At 39.4% G+C, this 16765-nt stretch overlaps 1 protein-coding gene and 1 long non-coding RNA gene across 3 annotated transcripts in view; one reads left to right on the forward strand and one right to left on the reverse strand.

The window, feature by feature from the left end:
• Positions 1-16765, forward strand: part of stox2 (storkhead box 2) — a 160057-nt gene that overhangs the window by 61916 nt on the left and 81376 nt on the right. The window contains exon 1 of one of the 2 annotated variants that reach the window (XM_062981404.1): positions 7696-8636. The exons of the other annotated variant lie outside the window; for it this stretch is intronic. Within the exon in view, the coding sequence (XP_062837474.1) occupies positions 8471-8636 (166 nt within the window). The 5' untranslated portion in view covers positions 7696-8470. Of the gene's footprint in view, positions 1-7695; positions 8637-16765 lie in introns of those variants that run through there. 2 annotated transcript variants of the gene reach the window in all.
• Positions 1001-7974, reverse strand: LOC134299234 (uncharacterized). Its single transcript, XR_010006416.1, has 2 exons — positions 7840-7974; positions 1001-5796 (listed from the first exon to the last, which is right to left on the reverse strand). It is a non-coding gene; the product is annotated as an uncharacterized LOC134299234 (long non-coding RNA).

Here is a 16765-nt window from a genome sequence, read left to right on the forward strand (position 1 = left end):
TGTAGTTGCAACTGATACTTGTCCAATCACAAAGGTCACCTCATTTGCAAGTGATCTGAAAAAAAATGATTATTTTATTGATATTCTGATGCCTTAGCTTTGAATTAACATATAAAAAGTTTAAGCATTACACGTTATGTATTTCTTCGGGGTATGTGGTAGAGATGTTAATTGTATTTTTAAAATTACTTCTAGCAATCTCATTGCTTTTCTAGCATAATATGTAATGTCTACTACAGGCAGTCCCCGAGTTACAAACTTCCAACTTACAAATAACTCATAGTTACAAACGGGGTTGAGACAGCAGAAAGTGAGAGAAATCTACTCCTCGGTAGGGAAATTCACCCCTGAAAGAGTTATCACGGGGGAAAAGTGTCTCCACTGGAGCTTTATCTCTAATTCTTGTTTCCGAATTTTTCAAAATCCAGTTATCACAGGGACAGAAAGTGTGGTGAAATCTTCTAAACAGGGGTACTGACAGCAAAGTAAGCATCACAGGAGTGTTAACCCTTTCCTATGCTCTCTGAAGCTAATATAATTATACATTTGGCTGGAGTTACACTTAAAAATATACCTGTTACAAACAAATTAAACTTAAGAACAAACCTACAGAACCTATCTTGTTTGTAATTTGGGGACTGCTTGTATTTATTTTAATTTTTTGGATTTATTTATTAATTAAAATATATCCAGTAGAGTCTTGCTTATCCAATGTTCTGTATTATCCAACGCAGTCTGCCTTTTAGTAGTCAATTTTTTGTAGTAAATGTTGTGATATTTTGGTGCTAAATTCGTAAATACAGAAATTACTATATAAAGTTACCGTGTATTGAACTGCCTTTTCTGTCAATTTGTTGTAAAACATGATGTGTTGGTGCTTAATTTGTAAAATCATAATGTAACTTTATGTTTAATAGGCTTTTTTTTAATTCCTCCTTATTATCCAACATTTTCGTTTATCAAACTTTCTGCTGGCCCATTTATGTTGGATAAGCGAGACTATTGTATAAATTTTTATTTACATACATTAACAGCTTACAGTGGAAACAAAACGCAAAACAATGAAAATTTTACAAACACATAACCCTACTATCCAGGACTGAACAAATATCATTTCCTTTGCCTTAATTTTAAGAGTCAAGCAGTACACAAAAGTCATATCCAAAAATCCTGACCAAACAAGGTTGTATTGTTTGCCCTTATCACTCTCTAAAATGTATTTAATGAAAAGCGACCAATATTAATCAAATTCTGATCTATTAATTTTCTATTAATTTCCCCCCTGAACACCCTAATTTCCATTGATAGTTTATCATTTAAGGCTACGTTTCATACTTCCCCATACCATGCCAGAACAAACCTATAGAACCTATCTTGTTCTTACCTGGGGACTGCTTGTAATTATTTTTAGAGAAAGATGTCTGGGAAGACTATACATATTGTATTGTATTGTTTTGTATTGTATTGTATTGTATTGTATTGTATTGTATTGTATTGTATTGTATTGAAATGTTTTAATGGAAACCTCTTTGAGTCTCCTTTGTGGTGAGAAAAAGCAGGGTATTATTATTATTATTATTATTATTATTATTATTAATTAGATACAGGATCATATATCATGTCTTAACATTAGGTGTCCTCTCTGTATGTGTGACAAACTAGTAGAAATTGCATCAGAAATATTTATAGCATTGCCGTGTAATGGATATAGTATTCCAGAACCTCAAGAAACCCGATCTAGCATGGATATTAGTAAAATATTATACAGCTGGTCCTCCACATATGCAAATTTAACTTTTGTGGAATTGATTATTTGCAGATTTGTTTAGTATTTTTTTTCTCGAGGAATCTATATTTCCTCCAGCACAATTATATGGTCAGTCTCCCCCAGACGTTGACCATATCTGGAGGATCTATTGATTCCCTAGAGATAATATTTTTCTACCCATTTGTAGGTCCTCCAGCATGATTATATAGTCAATTTCTGGCAGATATAGACCATAGTGTCATGCTGGAGGACTTCTCAGAGAGGTGTTCTCCCACGTTTAAAAAACCCTCTTTTTTCATTAGTTGCTTTCCCACTTTTGTTGAGGTCTTGAAAGCGGAGGGCCTATTGTTGTCAAAACATTGGAAGGCCAAAGGTTTCTCCCCTTGGTCAGTATTTAAACTTGCTTGGTTGTTGTCAAAAGAAGAGGTTATAAGCAAAACAAGGTGTTGATACTGTTCTCGTATTTACTGGATTCTGTATCTTGATAGTCAGTGGCATGTGCCTAAGTGCAGGAAACTTACCTCTGTGTGGCATGGTTGAATTGTATTCAAATCTACTTTCCATGGACTTTTTCTGTCTACTATGAAAGTATCTTTCTGTTGTACTGTAGTTAAACAGTACATTGACGTCCTTAGTGGGCTTTATGTTATGATAGTCTTCAGTGTGTATTGCCTTTAGTCTCTATTAAAAGCAAATCTCATCAGTTGATATGTTTTGTCTAGTTACTCAGTTTGGAAAGATCTCCTTGTACATCTCTTTATGTCTATTTTGAGCATGTTTCATTTGGTATATTAAGCTGAGCTTTGCTTAAGCTTCTCTCTAGATGTTTTATGAATAGAATAAATAGCATAGGTTGATAGAGGACTTCTAAAGCACTTCTTACAAGAAGCATATATTTATTCCTGCCCAATTACTTTCAAAATTGTACTTTTCAAAATAAACCATTTTCAGAATATAGAGCCGCTTTGAGTCCCCTGTGGGGAAGATAAAGCAGGGTATAATAATAATAATAATAATAATAATAATAATAATAATAATAATAACAACAACAACAACAACAACAACAACAACAAGGCCACCCTACTGAGATCTGCGCGCATCATCCGAAAATACATCACACAGTCCTAGACACTTGGGAAGTGTTCGACTTGTGATGTTGTGATACAAAATCCAGCATATCTATCTTGTTTGCTGTGTCATAAAATAATAATAATAATAATAATAGTTTGGCAGTAAGGCTAAAATATAGCACAGCCCTCATCTCCATAAGACCATTAACTGCAGTTTCATTTAGGTCCTCCAAACAATTTTCTAACTTCTTCAGAGCAACTCTGTAGTAACCTCTGGCAGAAATAATTCATTTCAATAAGATTCACTATTATCCATGGTTTCTTGTTTCCACAGTAAATTCAGGAATGTATCCCCTCAGGGTCTTATCATTCATTCGCTCTAGTGTCCACTGGAAAGTTTAACATTTTTAAAGACTATTTCTATTTTTAAAAATTGCACCTACTTTTTCGTTGCACCTACTTTATAACATTCACCTTTGGGTCACTATAAGTTGGAAATGACTTGAAGACACGTAACAGCAACAATAGAGAAGACTTTGCATAAGGCTTCAAGACAGAAAACTGCTGTGGGCTTTTGCAGTTAACATTACATATAGCATGGAATATTTTGAGGAGGCTATGGGGAAAAAACCCACAAAGCCAAATGAAGTCAGTAGAATTGAACTTTGGAAGATACCAAGCAACTTTGAATCCTTACAGCCTCACCATATTCCTATTTCCTTCATGTTGCTCTATGATGAGAAACAGATAGACAAAGAAACATTCTTTTACCACTTTTATTCTTAAAGACTGGTCAAGAAAGCAACTTTAAATAGATGATTTTGTTATACCTAGCACTGCAAAACAGGTGTGCAATTGTGGATGCAATTTCTTTCAAAGTTTGTATTCTGCACGTTTTCCTCTTTGCAAAATAAGAGGAGCTCTATGATTACAGTTATTGATAAATTAAATAGTGTAATAATAGATAATGCTTGGCTGGTGTGTTGAGTTGATAGCCATGCATGAAACCAAGGGAAGGCAAAGGATCTCTTAGTTTACACCATCTGTTATCTTGGCCTAGGGTTAATGTTCTGAACTCACTTCAACCCCTGAATTGTTTACACATTCAGGGGCGACTTGGAGGTTGAATGAGTTGAAAAAAAGTCCACAACCCCAGGCAAAACCAGGGGTCCTTAAATTCACCTTTCTGTCATTGTTGTGTGAGCAACTTAGCCAAAGAACTGCAAAGTTATGTATGAAAGGTAGAGTTTAGAATTCCGTAGAGAAACAGCAATAACTCAAGAAAACAAGAGCAAGCCTGGTCTAGAATATCATATCTTGGCTCAGTATATGGATTGTGCTTAACCTTTGGTTGTGATCTTGAGCTGCTGGTTATCTTCTCCATAGCATGGTAAGCCACTTAGTCTACCAATGACCATAGTTTCCCATTTCATCCAAACTGAGAATCAATTATTAATAGATTTGTGAGGATACATTGACCATAATATGAAATAAACTATTCCTTGAAGATGTCTGGGATTAATTTTGTCACACAAGAGGAAAAGTGAAGGGGTTTGTGTGTTAGCAAAAGCATTTATGTGTCTCAGTTTGATAAGCCAAGATGTGATCATTTGGACCAAGCCAGTGCATCTCATTATGAAACAGACTGTGAATTTCCTTCTGCTTTAGAGACAGGGGTGCTTCTAAGATGACATCTCTAACATAACATAAACAAAGTTTTATTCTGCAAACCTTTGATTCAGTTCATGACATATTTATGGTTAATTACTATGACTGATATTTTGCACTTTTCTCATTGATTCTCATTACACTCTTTCTCATTAGTGCCAAATGCTTTGGACTGGACAGCAGAATGGAGAAGTGGCTTATGAACTGCCTTTGCATTGATTGTCTTGAAATATTTTGAATAATACTAGTTAGAAGCCATTAAGGCCAAGCAGTTTTCAGATGACAGCTCTAGGAGACAGTATATATGAATTGGTACATTTCTCTAGGATAACATTGAAGAGACAGATTTCTGACTTCACTAAGAAAAATAAAGGACAACCAACTTGTTTCTCTGGTGTCCATAGTGTCACCTGGGGTCCATGTGGTCCACAGAGCCACCCTTGCAGGCATAATTAAAAGACATGTAAAGAACTGGAAAAAAAGACAGGAAGAACATCGGATAGTATGGGAAGACACGACTACCAGTTTTTATGTCTAATGACAGGGCTGTTTTTTTCTGTAATGTAGGATATACAAGACTTTCAAAACTTTAGATGGTGTGTATAATAGTACTTGAGCTGAAGATTCAGATGTATTAATTATAACAAATATAAGGTTTCTCTTCCCCCTCCATCCCCTTCCTCTTCCTCGGTGACACAGTAGACATTTACATGGTTTTAATTTACTAACCAGAGTTCCACAACCCTTATCCCCTTCTTTATTCTCCTTTTTTTTTGGTGTGAATTTCTTTTTGAAATGCATAATAAAAACTTATGGAAATAATTAAAATAAGATCATAGGATCATAGAATTGGAAAAGACTACATGGGCCATCCAGTTCAACCTCTTGCCATGCAGGAAAAGCACAATCAAAGCACCCACAACAAATGGCTATCCAACTTCTGTTTAAAAGTCTCCAAAGAAAAAGCTTCCACCACACTCCGAGGCAGAGAGTTCCACTGTTGAACAGCTCTTACAGTCAGGAAGTTCTTCCTAATGTTCAGGTGGAATCTCCTTGGCTGTAATTTGAAACCATTGCTCCGAGTCCTAGGGCCCTTTCACACAGCCATATAACCCAGAATATCTATGATAAAATGTATCGAGAGAACATATTTTGTTGGATGTGGATAATGGAAATAGCAGATACCAGTCACATGGATATAGGAGTAGTACTGCAGTCTATAATCAAGGTCAGGTGTTGTGCAGGCTGGATGTTGTTGGTGTCTATAAATCTCTAGGTCCTGCAGCACAACTGGAGAAAGTTGACCATTTAGTTGACCTAGATTCTAAGAAAACATTTTCATCAAATCAATGAATAACCTAATCTGCAAAAATCAAAACCTCAATTGTAGAAGGATGGCTATATTATTAAAATTGTAGTTAAGAAGAAGCATACAGTAGTTATAATTCTCTTTGGGGGGGAAAATAATAGAATCTCAGAGCTGGAAGGGATCACAAGGACTATCTGGTCCAAGTTGATTCCAAGAAGGTAGACACAACTAAAGAAGTAAAGTTTGTGCTGCACTTAAAAATGTACCTGCTCTGATTTACATAGAAATACAACTTAGAGAACAAACCTTCAGAACCTATCTTGTTTCTAACCTTAGAGACTGTCTGTATATTAACCCCCATCTCCTGGCCCATCCCAAACACAGCTGGGCCTCTCCTCTCAAGAACGGCCTGCCTCTTTGTAGTCCCAGGAGGTGCTTTTGCTTTGCAAATGAGATTACAGGTCCTTGTCACAGAATCTGGCAATCAATGTGAACAGAGAGAAAGGTAGAAAGGGATAGGAAGAAGGCTCTGCTCTTTGGGCCCTTTCACATAGCCATATAACACAGAATATCAACCCAGATAAACCACAATATCTACTTTGAACTGGGTTATCTTAGGCCCCTTCCACATAGCTGAATAAAATCCTACATTGTCTGCTTTGAACTGGAATATATAGCAGGGTGGACTCAGCCCAGTTCAAAGCAGATATTGTGGGATTTTCTGCCATGATAGTCTTGGTTATATGACTGTGTGGAAGAGCCCTGGAATATATGGCAGTGTGGACTCAGATAACCCAGGCCCCTTCTATACAACCATATAACACAGAGTATCAAGGCAGAAAATCATACAATATCTGCTTTGAACTGGGTTATCTGAATTCACACCACCATATATTCCAGTTCAAAGCAGCTATTGTGGGATTTTCTGCCATGATAGTCTTGGTTATATGACTGTGTGGAAGAGCCCTGGAATATATGACAGTATGGACTCAGATAACCCAGGCCCCTTCTATACAGCCATATAACACAGAGTATCAAGGCAGAAAATCATACAATATCTGCTTTGAACTGGGTTATCTGAATTCACACCACCATATATTCCAGTTCAAAGCAGCTATTGTGGGATTTTCTGCCTTGATATTCTGTGTGGAAGGGCCCAGTTCAATGTGGATTTTATACAGCTGCGTGGAAGGAGCCTTATGATCCTTCAAGACAGCCCCTATATTCCAGGATCTGATCCCAGGTTTCCTGTTTATTCCAGATTATCTGGCAGTGTGGACTCATATAATACAGTTTAAAGCTAAAAATGTCGGATCAGATCTTGGGATATAGGGCCTGTCTGGAAGGAGCCTTAGGACTCTTCCACACAGCCCTATAACCCAGGATATCAAGGCAGGGAGTCTACACTGCCATATATCCCAGTTCAAAGCAAATATTGTGGGATTTTCCGCCTTGATATTCTGGTCTATATGGCTGTGTGGAAGGGCCTTGAGTCCACACTGCCATATATCCCAGTTCAAAGCAGATATTGTGGCTTTTCCTGCCTTGATATTCTGGTCTATATGGCTGTGTGGAAGGGCCTTGAGTCCACACTGCCATATATCCCAGTTCAAAGCAGATATTGTGGCTTTTCCTGCCTTGATATTCTGGTCTATATGGCTGTGTGGAAGGGCCTTGAGTCCACACTGCCATATATCCCAGTTCAAAGCAGATATTGTGGGATTTTCCGCCTTGATATACTGGGTGATAGGGCTGTGTGGAAGGGCCCTGGGGCAACAGCAGCAGCCAAGGGGTTTGGGTCGGGCGCCCAAGGCTGTTTTCCATGAAAATGTGTGCTTGCCTGACTGGCTCAGCCCGCCGCCTGTCTCCCTTGAAGCCTCGATTAGCATAATCAGGCTGGGAAGGAGGAGGAGGCGGCCGCCTTGTTGGTTCGCTGCCTTGCTTTGCCTCTGCTTCAATGCTCTGCAGCGGAGAGGGGATCGAGAGAGAGAGAAAGAGAGAAGGCGAGCAGAAACACAACATACCACGTTTTGGATGCTGGGAAAAAGAGAAGAGGAAAAGGAGAGACAACGGGCAGAAGGCTGCAGAGATCTGGGAGAGAGAAGAGACGGGGAGAGAGGGGGGGGGGAGCCATGATGACCACCCTCAGCCGTTGTTTGTAAATGCGCCAGTGGAAGAGGAGGAGAAGGCTGCCATGATGAGGATGGTGGGGAGCTGAGGGGAGGCTGCTGTGCTGATGCTTGGCGCGGATCCTGGGAAGAAACAGCAGGAGGAGAAGGAGAAGGCAGCGACGACGGGGAGGGAAGCAGCCCCAGCTCGTGGACGCCTCTGCTGCTGTTGGCCTCCCATGCGAAGAAGACGGCGGTGGGAATGTGAATGTCTTCCCCCTCCTGCCTCTTCTTATGGCCTTGCTGGGATCGCTTCTTCAGGGGGCCGCGAAACCCGAGGCCTCTGCTGTCTGTCGTGTGGCAATCTGGGGAGGCCTTATTGTTATTTTTTCCCCCTCCCTCATGAAGGGGAACGAAGGCCACTGCCTGGCGCGGCTTGAGGGATGATGAGGCTGCCTCTGTTGGACTGAGGGGGAAGCGAGGCCTCCTGCGTGGCCCATGCTGCCGCTGCCGCTTTCACTGCTGGGCCTGGATTAAGGCTCTCGCCATGAAGAAGACGCGGAGCACGACCCTGCGGCGGGCCTGGCCCAGCGCCGACTTCTCGGACCGGGCCTCGGACCGCATCCGCTCCCGCAGCGAGAAGGACTACCGCCTCCACAAGCATTTCCCCCCCGCTTTCCTCTCCCAGGCATCCCGGGGATACATGACATCAGGTCGGTGAGAGAGATGCCTTGGCTGTTGTGTCTATTCACAGGCATGGTCAAACTTGGGCCTTCGCGCCAGGTGTTTTGGACTTCAACTCCCGCCATTCCTCACAGCCTCAGGCCCCATCCTTTTCCCCCTCAGCCGCTTAAGCGGCTGAGGGGGAAAAGGATGGGGCCTGAGGCTGTGAGGAATGGTGGGAGTTGAAGTCCAAAACACCTGGAACGAGGGCCCAAATTTGACCATACCTATATACGTATCACTGTACGTATATACGTATCCATCAACCTATCTGTTTGTGTTCTGTCACATCTGTCTCTTTCAGGCTTTGGCCTGTTTGTTTATCTCTCCTCCAGGATGATGATGTTATTGTTGCTGTTGTCACCATCATTATTATTTTGTGACCACACAGCTGTATAAAATCCACATTGAACAGGATTATATGGCAGTGAGGACTCAAATAACCCAGTACAAAGTAGATATTGTGGGATTTTCTGCCTTGATATTCTGGGTTATATGGCTGTGTGGAAGGACCCTGATTAGCCACAGGGGGAGGGTTTAAGGCAGTGGTTCTCAATCTGTGGGCCCCCAGATGTTTCGGCCTTCAACTCCCAGGAAACAGCTGGTAAACTGGCTGGGGTTTCTGGGAGTTGTAGGCCAAAATACCTGGGGACCCACAGGTTGAGAACCACCTGGTTTAAAGGTTCAACCCCCCCCCCCCCTCGTTTTCAGGTTTTGATAAAAACCTGGTTTACTCATGAATTTTAACCAGGGCCCCTTCCACACAGCCATATAACCCAGCATATCAAGGGGGGAAAAACCCACATCTGCTTTGAACTGGAATATATGGCAGCGTGGACTCAGTCCCAGTTCGATGGACCCGTCTCCTTCCACACAGCTGTATAAAATCCACCTTGAACTGGATTATATGGCAGTGTGGACTCAGGCCCCTTCCACACAGTTGTATAAATTCCACATTGACTCGGATAACCCAGTTCAAAGCAGATATTGTGGATTCTCTGCCTTGATATTCTGAGTTATATGGCTGTGTGGAAGGACCCTGAAGCCACACTGCCATTTAATCCAGTTCAAAGCAGATATTGTGGGATTCTCTGCCATGATATCCTGGGTTATATGGCTGTGTGGAAGGGCCCTGAGTCCACACTGCCATATATCCCAGTTCAAAGCAGATATTGTGGGATTTTCAGCCTTGATATTCTGGGGGCCTTTCCACACAGCCATATAACCCAGGATATCAAGGCGGGAAATCCCACAATATCTACTTTGAACTGCGTTATCTGAGTCCACACTGCCATATATTCCAGCTCAAAGCAGATATTGTGGGATTTCCCGCCTTGATATCCTGGGTTATATGGTTGTGTGGAAGGGCCCTGGTTATCCAATTCACGAATAAACCTGTTTAAAAAAAACTGAAAAATTTCAGTGGGTGGGTTTTGAAACCCTTAATGCCCCTCCTTTCTGGCTAGAGGCCTGCTGATTAGCATAGGTTGCAATGAATAATGCAACCTCCCCTTTCTTTTAACAAAACAAAACAAAAACCCTCACATCCACCATTTTGTAGAGATTCACAGCAGGGCCTTCTCCTCAATATGGTGTTTGGGAGTCTCCTTGCCCTCCTAGCCCCCTTTCCCACGCAGGGATGCAAATAGACACAGAGATGATGCTGGGCTTGTCTTTCCCCCACAAATCCCAACACGTCTATAGGAGCCGTGGCCACAGATGTCTCATCCCCCTCCTTCCCCTCCATCACTATACCTTTGGTACAGCCAAACCAGATATTGTCAGTTAATCCCACCAAAGACAATTATCTTAATAGGCATTGCTGCGTTTTCATTTTCTAAACAACAACAATAGAAAAAGGAAATGTTCCATGGATGTCGTGGGCCGGTGAAGGGAATCTTGCTTGGGAAAGTTGTTTGGGGGTGGCGTGGGGTGCCTCAAGGCCCTTCCACACAGTCATATAATTCAGAATATCACTGCAGATAATACACAATATCTGCTTTGAACTGAGTTAGCTGAGTCCACACTGCCGTATAACCCAGTTCAATGTGGATTGTATACGGCTGTGTGGAAGGGGCCGCAGTCGGCATCAATGTAAACATTTGTGGAAAGGGAGGGCCGAGTTGTCAGGAGGTGTATGTATCTTGCCTGCATCTTTCTCTTTTTAATTGCTCCACAAGAATGGCTTAGGAAAGAATGGACACTGCACCAACATGTTTATGCATTTTCAAGCATGGCAAGATAGGATCCCAAACGAAATGTCATAGTATAGCTGTGCAAAATGATTACAAAGGAAAAGCTTTCCTTTACAATTAAAAATATTATGAGGTTTTTTTGTTTTTTTCTTTCTCCATAAAATGATGCCTATTTGTTTCCTTCATCCCGAGCGAAAGGAAATGATACTTCAATACATACTGATGGGAAGCACAACATCTCTTGGAAACCTCCTTTGTTGTTGAGTGCTTTGTTAGTGTGACAATGAGGCATAATGTTTCATTATCATGATGTCAACTACCCATTTATCATCAAGGTGTGTGTGTGTGAGCACCCTTGTGTAGTCCATCTTGAATAAAGATTGCTTAGATATAGCTGCAAAGGTTATCAGTCCATCATCTCTCAAGCCAAAGCTGTTGGTTGTCAGCACCATACCTATTTAACTTGCTGCCTTTCTGTTTTTGAATAATCTGTCTCTCCATCCAGCATTAAATTTTCATGCTTTGGGAAGCCTTTGTGGATATATTTTTAGCTCAGCATCGTAATGATAAAGGAGATACATTTTATGGATCTATTTTTCTAAAATGTCTTTTTGTTTCCATGTTAGTTGTGCATTAAGAGGAATGACAATGTATACTTAAAAGAAAGATTATGCCATTTGGAGTTGGGTTGCTGCAGTACATTCAGTAACACGCCTATGACAAATCTGGCCTAGCTGAATACACCTTGAATATGAACTGGCCTTCATTAACACTTAATTGATTCCCCCTCCTCTGCTTTTTCCTTTTTAAAATAAAGAACATTTCAGATAAGAATAATCAGATCAGCAGTGATTATGCTGTTAGTTTTGTGCCATTATATTAAGACTATTGAAAAAGTATCAAGTTTCGTTGTTGTTGTTGTTGTTGTTGTTGTCTTTGATTCATATTTTGGTGGCGTTTTACAGCAAATGATCCTGAATTATGCATACATTCTGTATCTATAAAAGCAGACTCTTGAGAGAAAATTAGAATATAATTAATTTGAGTATCAGTATCGAGTATATGTTTATGCATGGCCTTAACCTATTCACAGTTTTCTAAGGTGATGTATATGACATCAGGATATTGTAGAAGTTGCAGTCCTTAATATCCTGGATGCAATGATCTGCAGTGCTATAGTGAAAAAAATATATGGTGTGTGTGTTTTGGGATGGGGGGGGGGGAGAAGAGCAGGTGACACATCCACTATGAGTAATGCTCTATAATTGTGAGGGGTATTGCACTAGTGGCAGTTAAAACAAGTGATATAAAGTAAATCCAGCATTTGATACTGTAGCTGGAAAAGTAATTTTGGCCTCGTTGTGGGTTGACTTTTTTTTAATGAACTCTGTCCTTTGCCTTTCCAAATATTGGTTTTGGGAAGAATGAGTACTGTATCTAAACACTTCAACTATTTTAAAAGGAAACTCTCTTCCTGACAGGAAATCTATAGGAAGTCTTCTTGGATAAAAGTTGCAGTGACTGTGAATACAAATGCTATCTTTGTCACCCAAAATGTTTTACAGGAGAAGAGAGCCTGGAAACACATGGGTTTTTTTTTCAAAGGGCTGCATTCTGCTTGTCTTTTAGAGTTGATCTGTTTTTGTATTGTTGCGATCCCTTTCAAATAAGTGTTGTGTTGTTAAAGAGATGGAGGAAAGTGTTGCATGTCTGAGTTTGATCATTTGAACCTAAATATATAGAGGTATGCCGGCAAGCAAGATAAAATCTGCCCCACTGTAGCTCATTATTGTAGTTCTGGGTCTTTGAGATGGGACATCCTGGGAATGTGAATTTATTAAACAAGGTCTAATTCCAGTGCATGTTTATTTACAATATGATCCTCATATCAGTGAACCCGATAGCTGCAGTTTCATTTATCCACATCCAACAAAATATGTAGACTAGGTCTTCCAGCATGACTCTATAGTATTCTTGGACCAGAAGACCTATTATTTGTGGTTTCATGTATCCACATGAAGTCTTAGAACATATTCCACATGGATGTGGTGTTCATAATTATATTTATTTTATGATACAATAAGCATCCTAAGTGATATACATGTATATGAGTTTATTAGAAATGTAGGGTATTTAATTAAATAGGTTTTATTGTTTTTGAAAAGCAAAATAATGTCCTGATAATAAATGCAGAAATAATGGTAGCCTATTTTTAGTATAGTCTTTCCTACAATAATAAATAATGATAACCTAATGTTAGTGTTTACTACAGATTGATAAATAGGCAATAGAAGACATTGAAAAAAGTATGCCTGGTCTATGATGGAAATGTTAAAGTAGTGAATTTACACTGTGATAGTGAATGTAGGAACTTCTGCCTTTTACTACTGAACATTTTCTGAGTGAATGCCCACTGATGTAATTCGGTTTCTTCAAGCTTCTGAGGATTAAGAGGCCATGAGGAGTATCCATTGTTCATGATGAAAGTTGAACGCCTTTGAACACTTTTTAAAAAACACTACTCTAAAAATATTTGGTCTTTGTATTTAGGGAATAGTTTCAAATAAACCTAGCTTAATAGATTTTGTAACTTGAAAATGAGAGAAATGAGAGCTATTGTAATATTCATGAACAGATACAAACCAATGGAAATCAATTGTGCGAAAACAGCAAAGCTGGTGGTCTGCTGCTTACATTTCTGGAGAGGAAGTCAGTGTTCAAAACATCCACTCATCTATTATGTATTTGCACTTAATCATTTGTGGGAAACCTATTACTTAAATTTAGTGGAAGAAGTTGAGCTCTAGTTAAGAGATCCTGTGAATGTGCTGTTAACATATACAAGCCAGAATAAGCATTGTAGGGGATTTATTGCAGCAGTGTGTTTCACATAAAGTAGGAAAATAAGTTTCTCCTCTTTTGTCGTAAAAAATTCTAAAAATTCATGAGTTCTTAATTGAAGGACTTTTTCCCATTGTCTACCACTAGAAATTTTTACAAACATATTAATAATAGCTAGAAACATTATTTACTTCATTATTACTACAGTAATACTATTGTTTAGGGTTGTGAAGAAGTGTTATAAAAAATGCAAAGCTTGGAAAAGTTACTTTAAGACAGCAATCCTTTGAATCATTCTTGTTGAGGGATTCTGGGATTTGTAGTCCAGATATTCACAATGTCTGAGCAGAAGATGGATTTTCTAGGCTAAAATGGTTGAGTCTGAGCACCAATGCAGTAAAGTAGTTATGCTTGTAACTAGGATGAGGGCAGCCGAGCCAGCTTAAACTTTTTTTCTGACTCAAAATGTTTTGGCAACCTTAGGGTGTGCCTGGTCCATCAACCTAGGCTACTTCACAATGAAAATGTACACTGCTCTGAGCTTCTTGGAAGAAGGATGGAACACAAACAGTAAACATGAATTAAAAGGATATTTGAGTAGAAGAATGGAATTAGGCATTGTTGGAAACCATAATTTGTTACAAATGATTCTGAGTGCAGATTGTATGTCTAGTCCATTTTCTGAGTGAAAGAAGCCACTCAGGATAACCCAGAGGAATAGATGTTCTGTATGTGGCCTATTGTCCTACTTGTGCACTTGATCTGTTGTCTGTTTTTTAAAATGTTTTTCTTACCTCATGTTGTGTCTAGTGAATCAATGAAATCCAACAAATGAGCATCTGTCCTTTTAGGGTGGGATGTACCTGCCCTGGATAAGCTCCTGAGGTTTTGACTGGTATATTGTATTGCCTGGAGCAGGGCCTCAGAGGATGAGCAATTGGAAAATTGGTTTGAGAAAACCCTGGAAATGTGCTCAGATCTTTTGAAATAATGACAGAATAATGCTTGATAGATTTCATCCCAAGTTACGTGCTTGGGTGTCGATTTTGGACTATTTTTGAATGTTTTTCAGAGGCAGCTTCACATTTACATTCCAGTAATTTAATATTTCTTGCTAGAATAAATAAAAACAGTATTCCATTTTACCTTTTGTTGTTCAACTATGACTAGCACGGGCACCCTCTGATTATGAGTACACACACCATACTTGAAGAACATCAAAAGGTTCATCAGCAAAGGTTTGTTGTCAGTTAAACCCAATTACCAAGGAGTGAATACCTCCTTCAATAGTAATACCATTTTGTGCTTTTTCCCTACTTGGTGGTTGTATAAGAATCCTTCCTTTTCATAATATAAGATATTTTTTTTCCGTATCAGGAGCGACTTAAGAAACGGCAAGTCGCTTCTGGTGTGAGAGAATTGGCCGTCTGCAAGGACGTTGCCCAGGGGACGCCCAGATGTTTTGATGTTTTTACCATCCTTGTGGGAGGCTTCTCTTATGTCCCTGCATGGAGCTGGAGCTGATAGAGGGAGCTCATCTGCGCTTTCCCTGGGATGGATTTGAACCTGGCAGCCTTCAAGTCAGTAACCCAACCTTCAAGTCACAAGGCTTTAACCCACTACGCCATCGGGGGCTCCATAATACAAGTTGAGCATTCCATATCTGGACTTCCGAAATCCAAAACTGTCCACTTGGGTGGCTGATATACTATAGCGACATCTTTGTTTTCTGAAGGTTCAGTATAAACATACCTGGTTTCATGCACAAAAGTATTTAGTGTACTGTATATAATTACTTTCAGACTATATGTATAACAAATATGTGAAGCTTAAATGAACTTTGTGTTTGAACTTGGGTCTCACCTTTAAAATATCTCATTGTGTATATATATGCAAATACAGGGAGTCCAAAATGTAAAAAATTAAAATCCCAAAGACATATGGTCCCAAGTATTTCAGATAATGTACACTAAACCTGTAACAGAAAAAGATGATGTGGAATTACTCTTATGTGATATTATTGGTCTTTTTTGTTAACTAAAAATAACTTGTTTTTCATTGCATTGTATTATGTGGCTTTTATGAGAAGAAAAACTTAAAATGCTCCTGTTATAAATGTAATCTGCTAGAGAAAGAAGTGTTTTTTTAAAAAATAGACAATTAAAGCACCTCTCCACCCATTTTATTCACCTCATCTTGTTACAACTTAAGTTTGTCATGGACATCCAACAAATAATTACTGGCAGATGAACTCTGGATGGAGCACGAGTTGAAGCTTTGCACTTTTCAACAAAATTACACTTTCACAATTGTCAGTATAATATCTTAGTATGACACTTCATACTTAAACCTAGAAGAAAGGCAGTGCATGAAAACAATTTACAAATTATTTTGCACCTGCCATAATCATTTATGTGTAATAAACCCCATTGGCCAAAACTGAAAAATGAAGAATATGTAAACATAGACTGTATTGATGTTTCCTCTTGATGTTCCTGTCATCCAATGCAACAGCACCACAATGAGATATTTCCAGAAATGAAGCCTAAAGTGCTTCTCACACCTTGAAATTCCCAGATAGTTTCAGCAGTATTTGTAAGATATTTAGATGCAAGTAGACATTGAAAGCCCCTGAAATTAACAATGGATATGGACATCTAATACAAAGCCTATTTGCATTTCCTGGGAGAATTGTGAATTAGCTCCCGTAGACATAGCCTATATACCCCACAGGCACCGGATCCTATCTGATTTTTGAAGTTAAGCAGGTTCAACTCTGGTTAGTACTTGGATGAGAGACCACATGTTAACCCAGGTCCTGTAGGCCCTATTTCAGAGGAAGGAAATAACAAAAATACCACTTTAAAAAATTATGAAATTCATAGTGTTGCCATAAATCCACAGGCAATTTGAAGGCACAAACCTTGCATATAATCAGACTGCGGGTGGATTAGGGATTAACAGGTGATGATGACACACTAAAAAGAAAAGCCTGGAGGGGTTGCATTACTAAAACAGAAAGATCAAAACAGGGAGTTTGATCTAGGGAATTCTGAGAGAGTTCAGTTTCTTTGTTTATTGAG

Source organism: Anolis carolinensis, chromosome 5, assembly GCF_035594765.1.
Source record: "Anolis carolinensis isolate JA03-04 chromosome 5, rAnoCar3.1.pri, whole genome shotgun sequence".
Classification (NCBI taxonomy): Eukaryota; Metazoa; Chordata; class Lepidosauria; order Squamata; family Dactyloidae; genus Anolis; species Anolis carolinensis.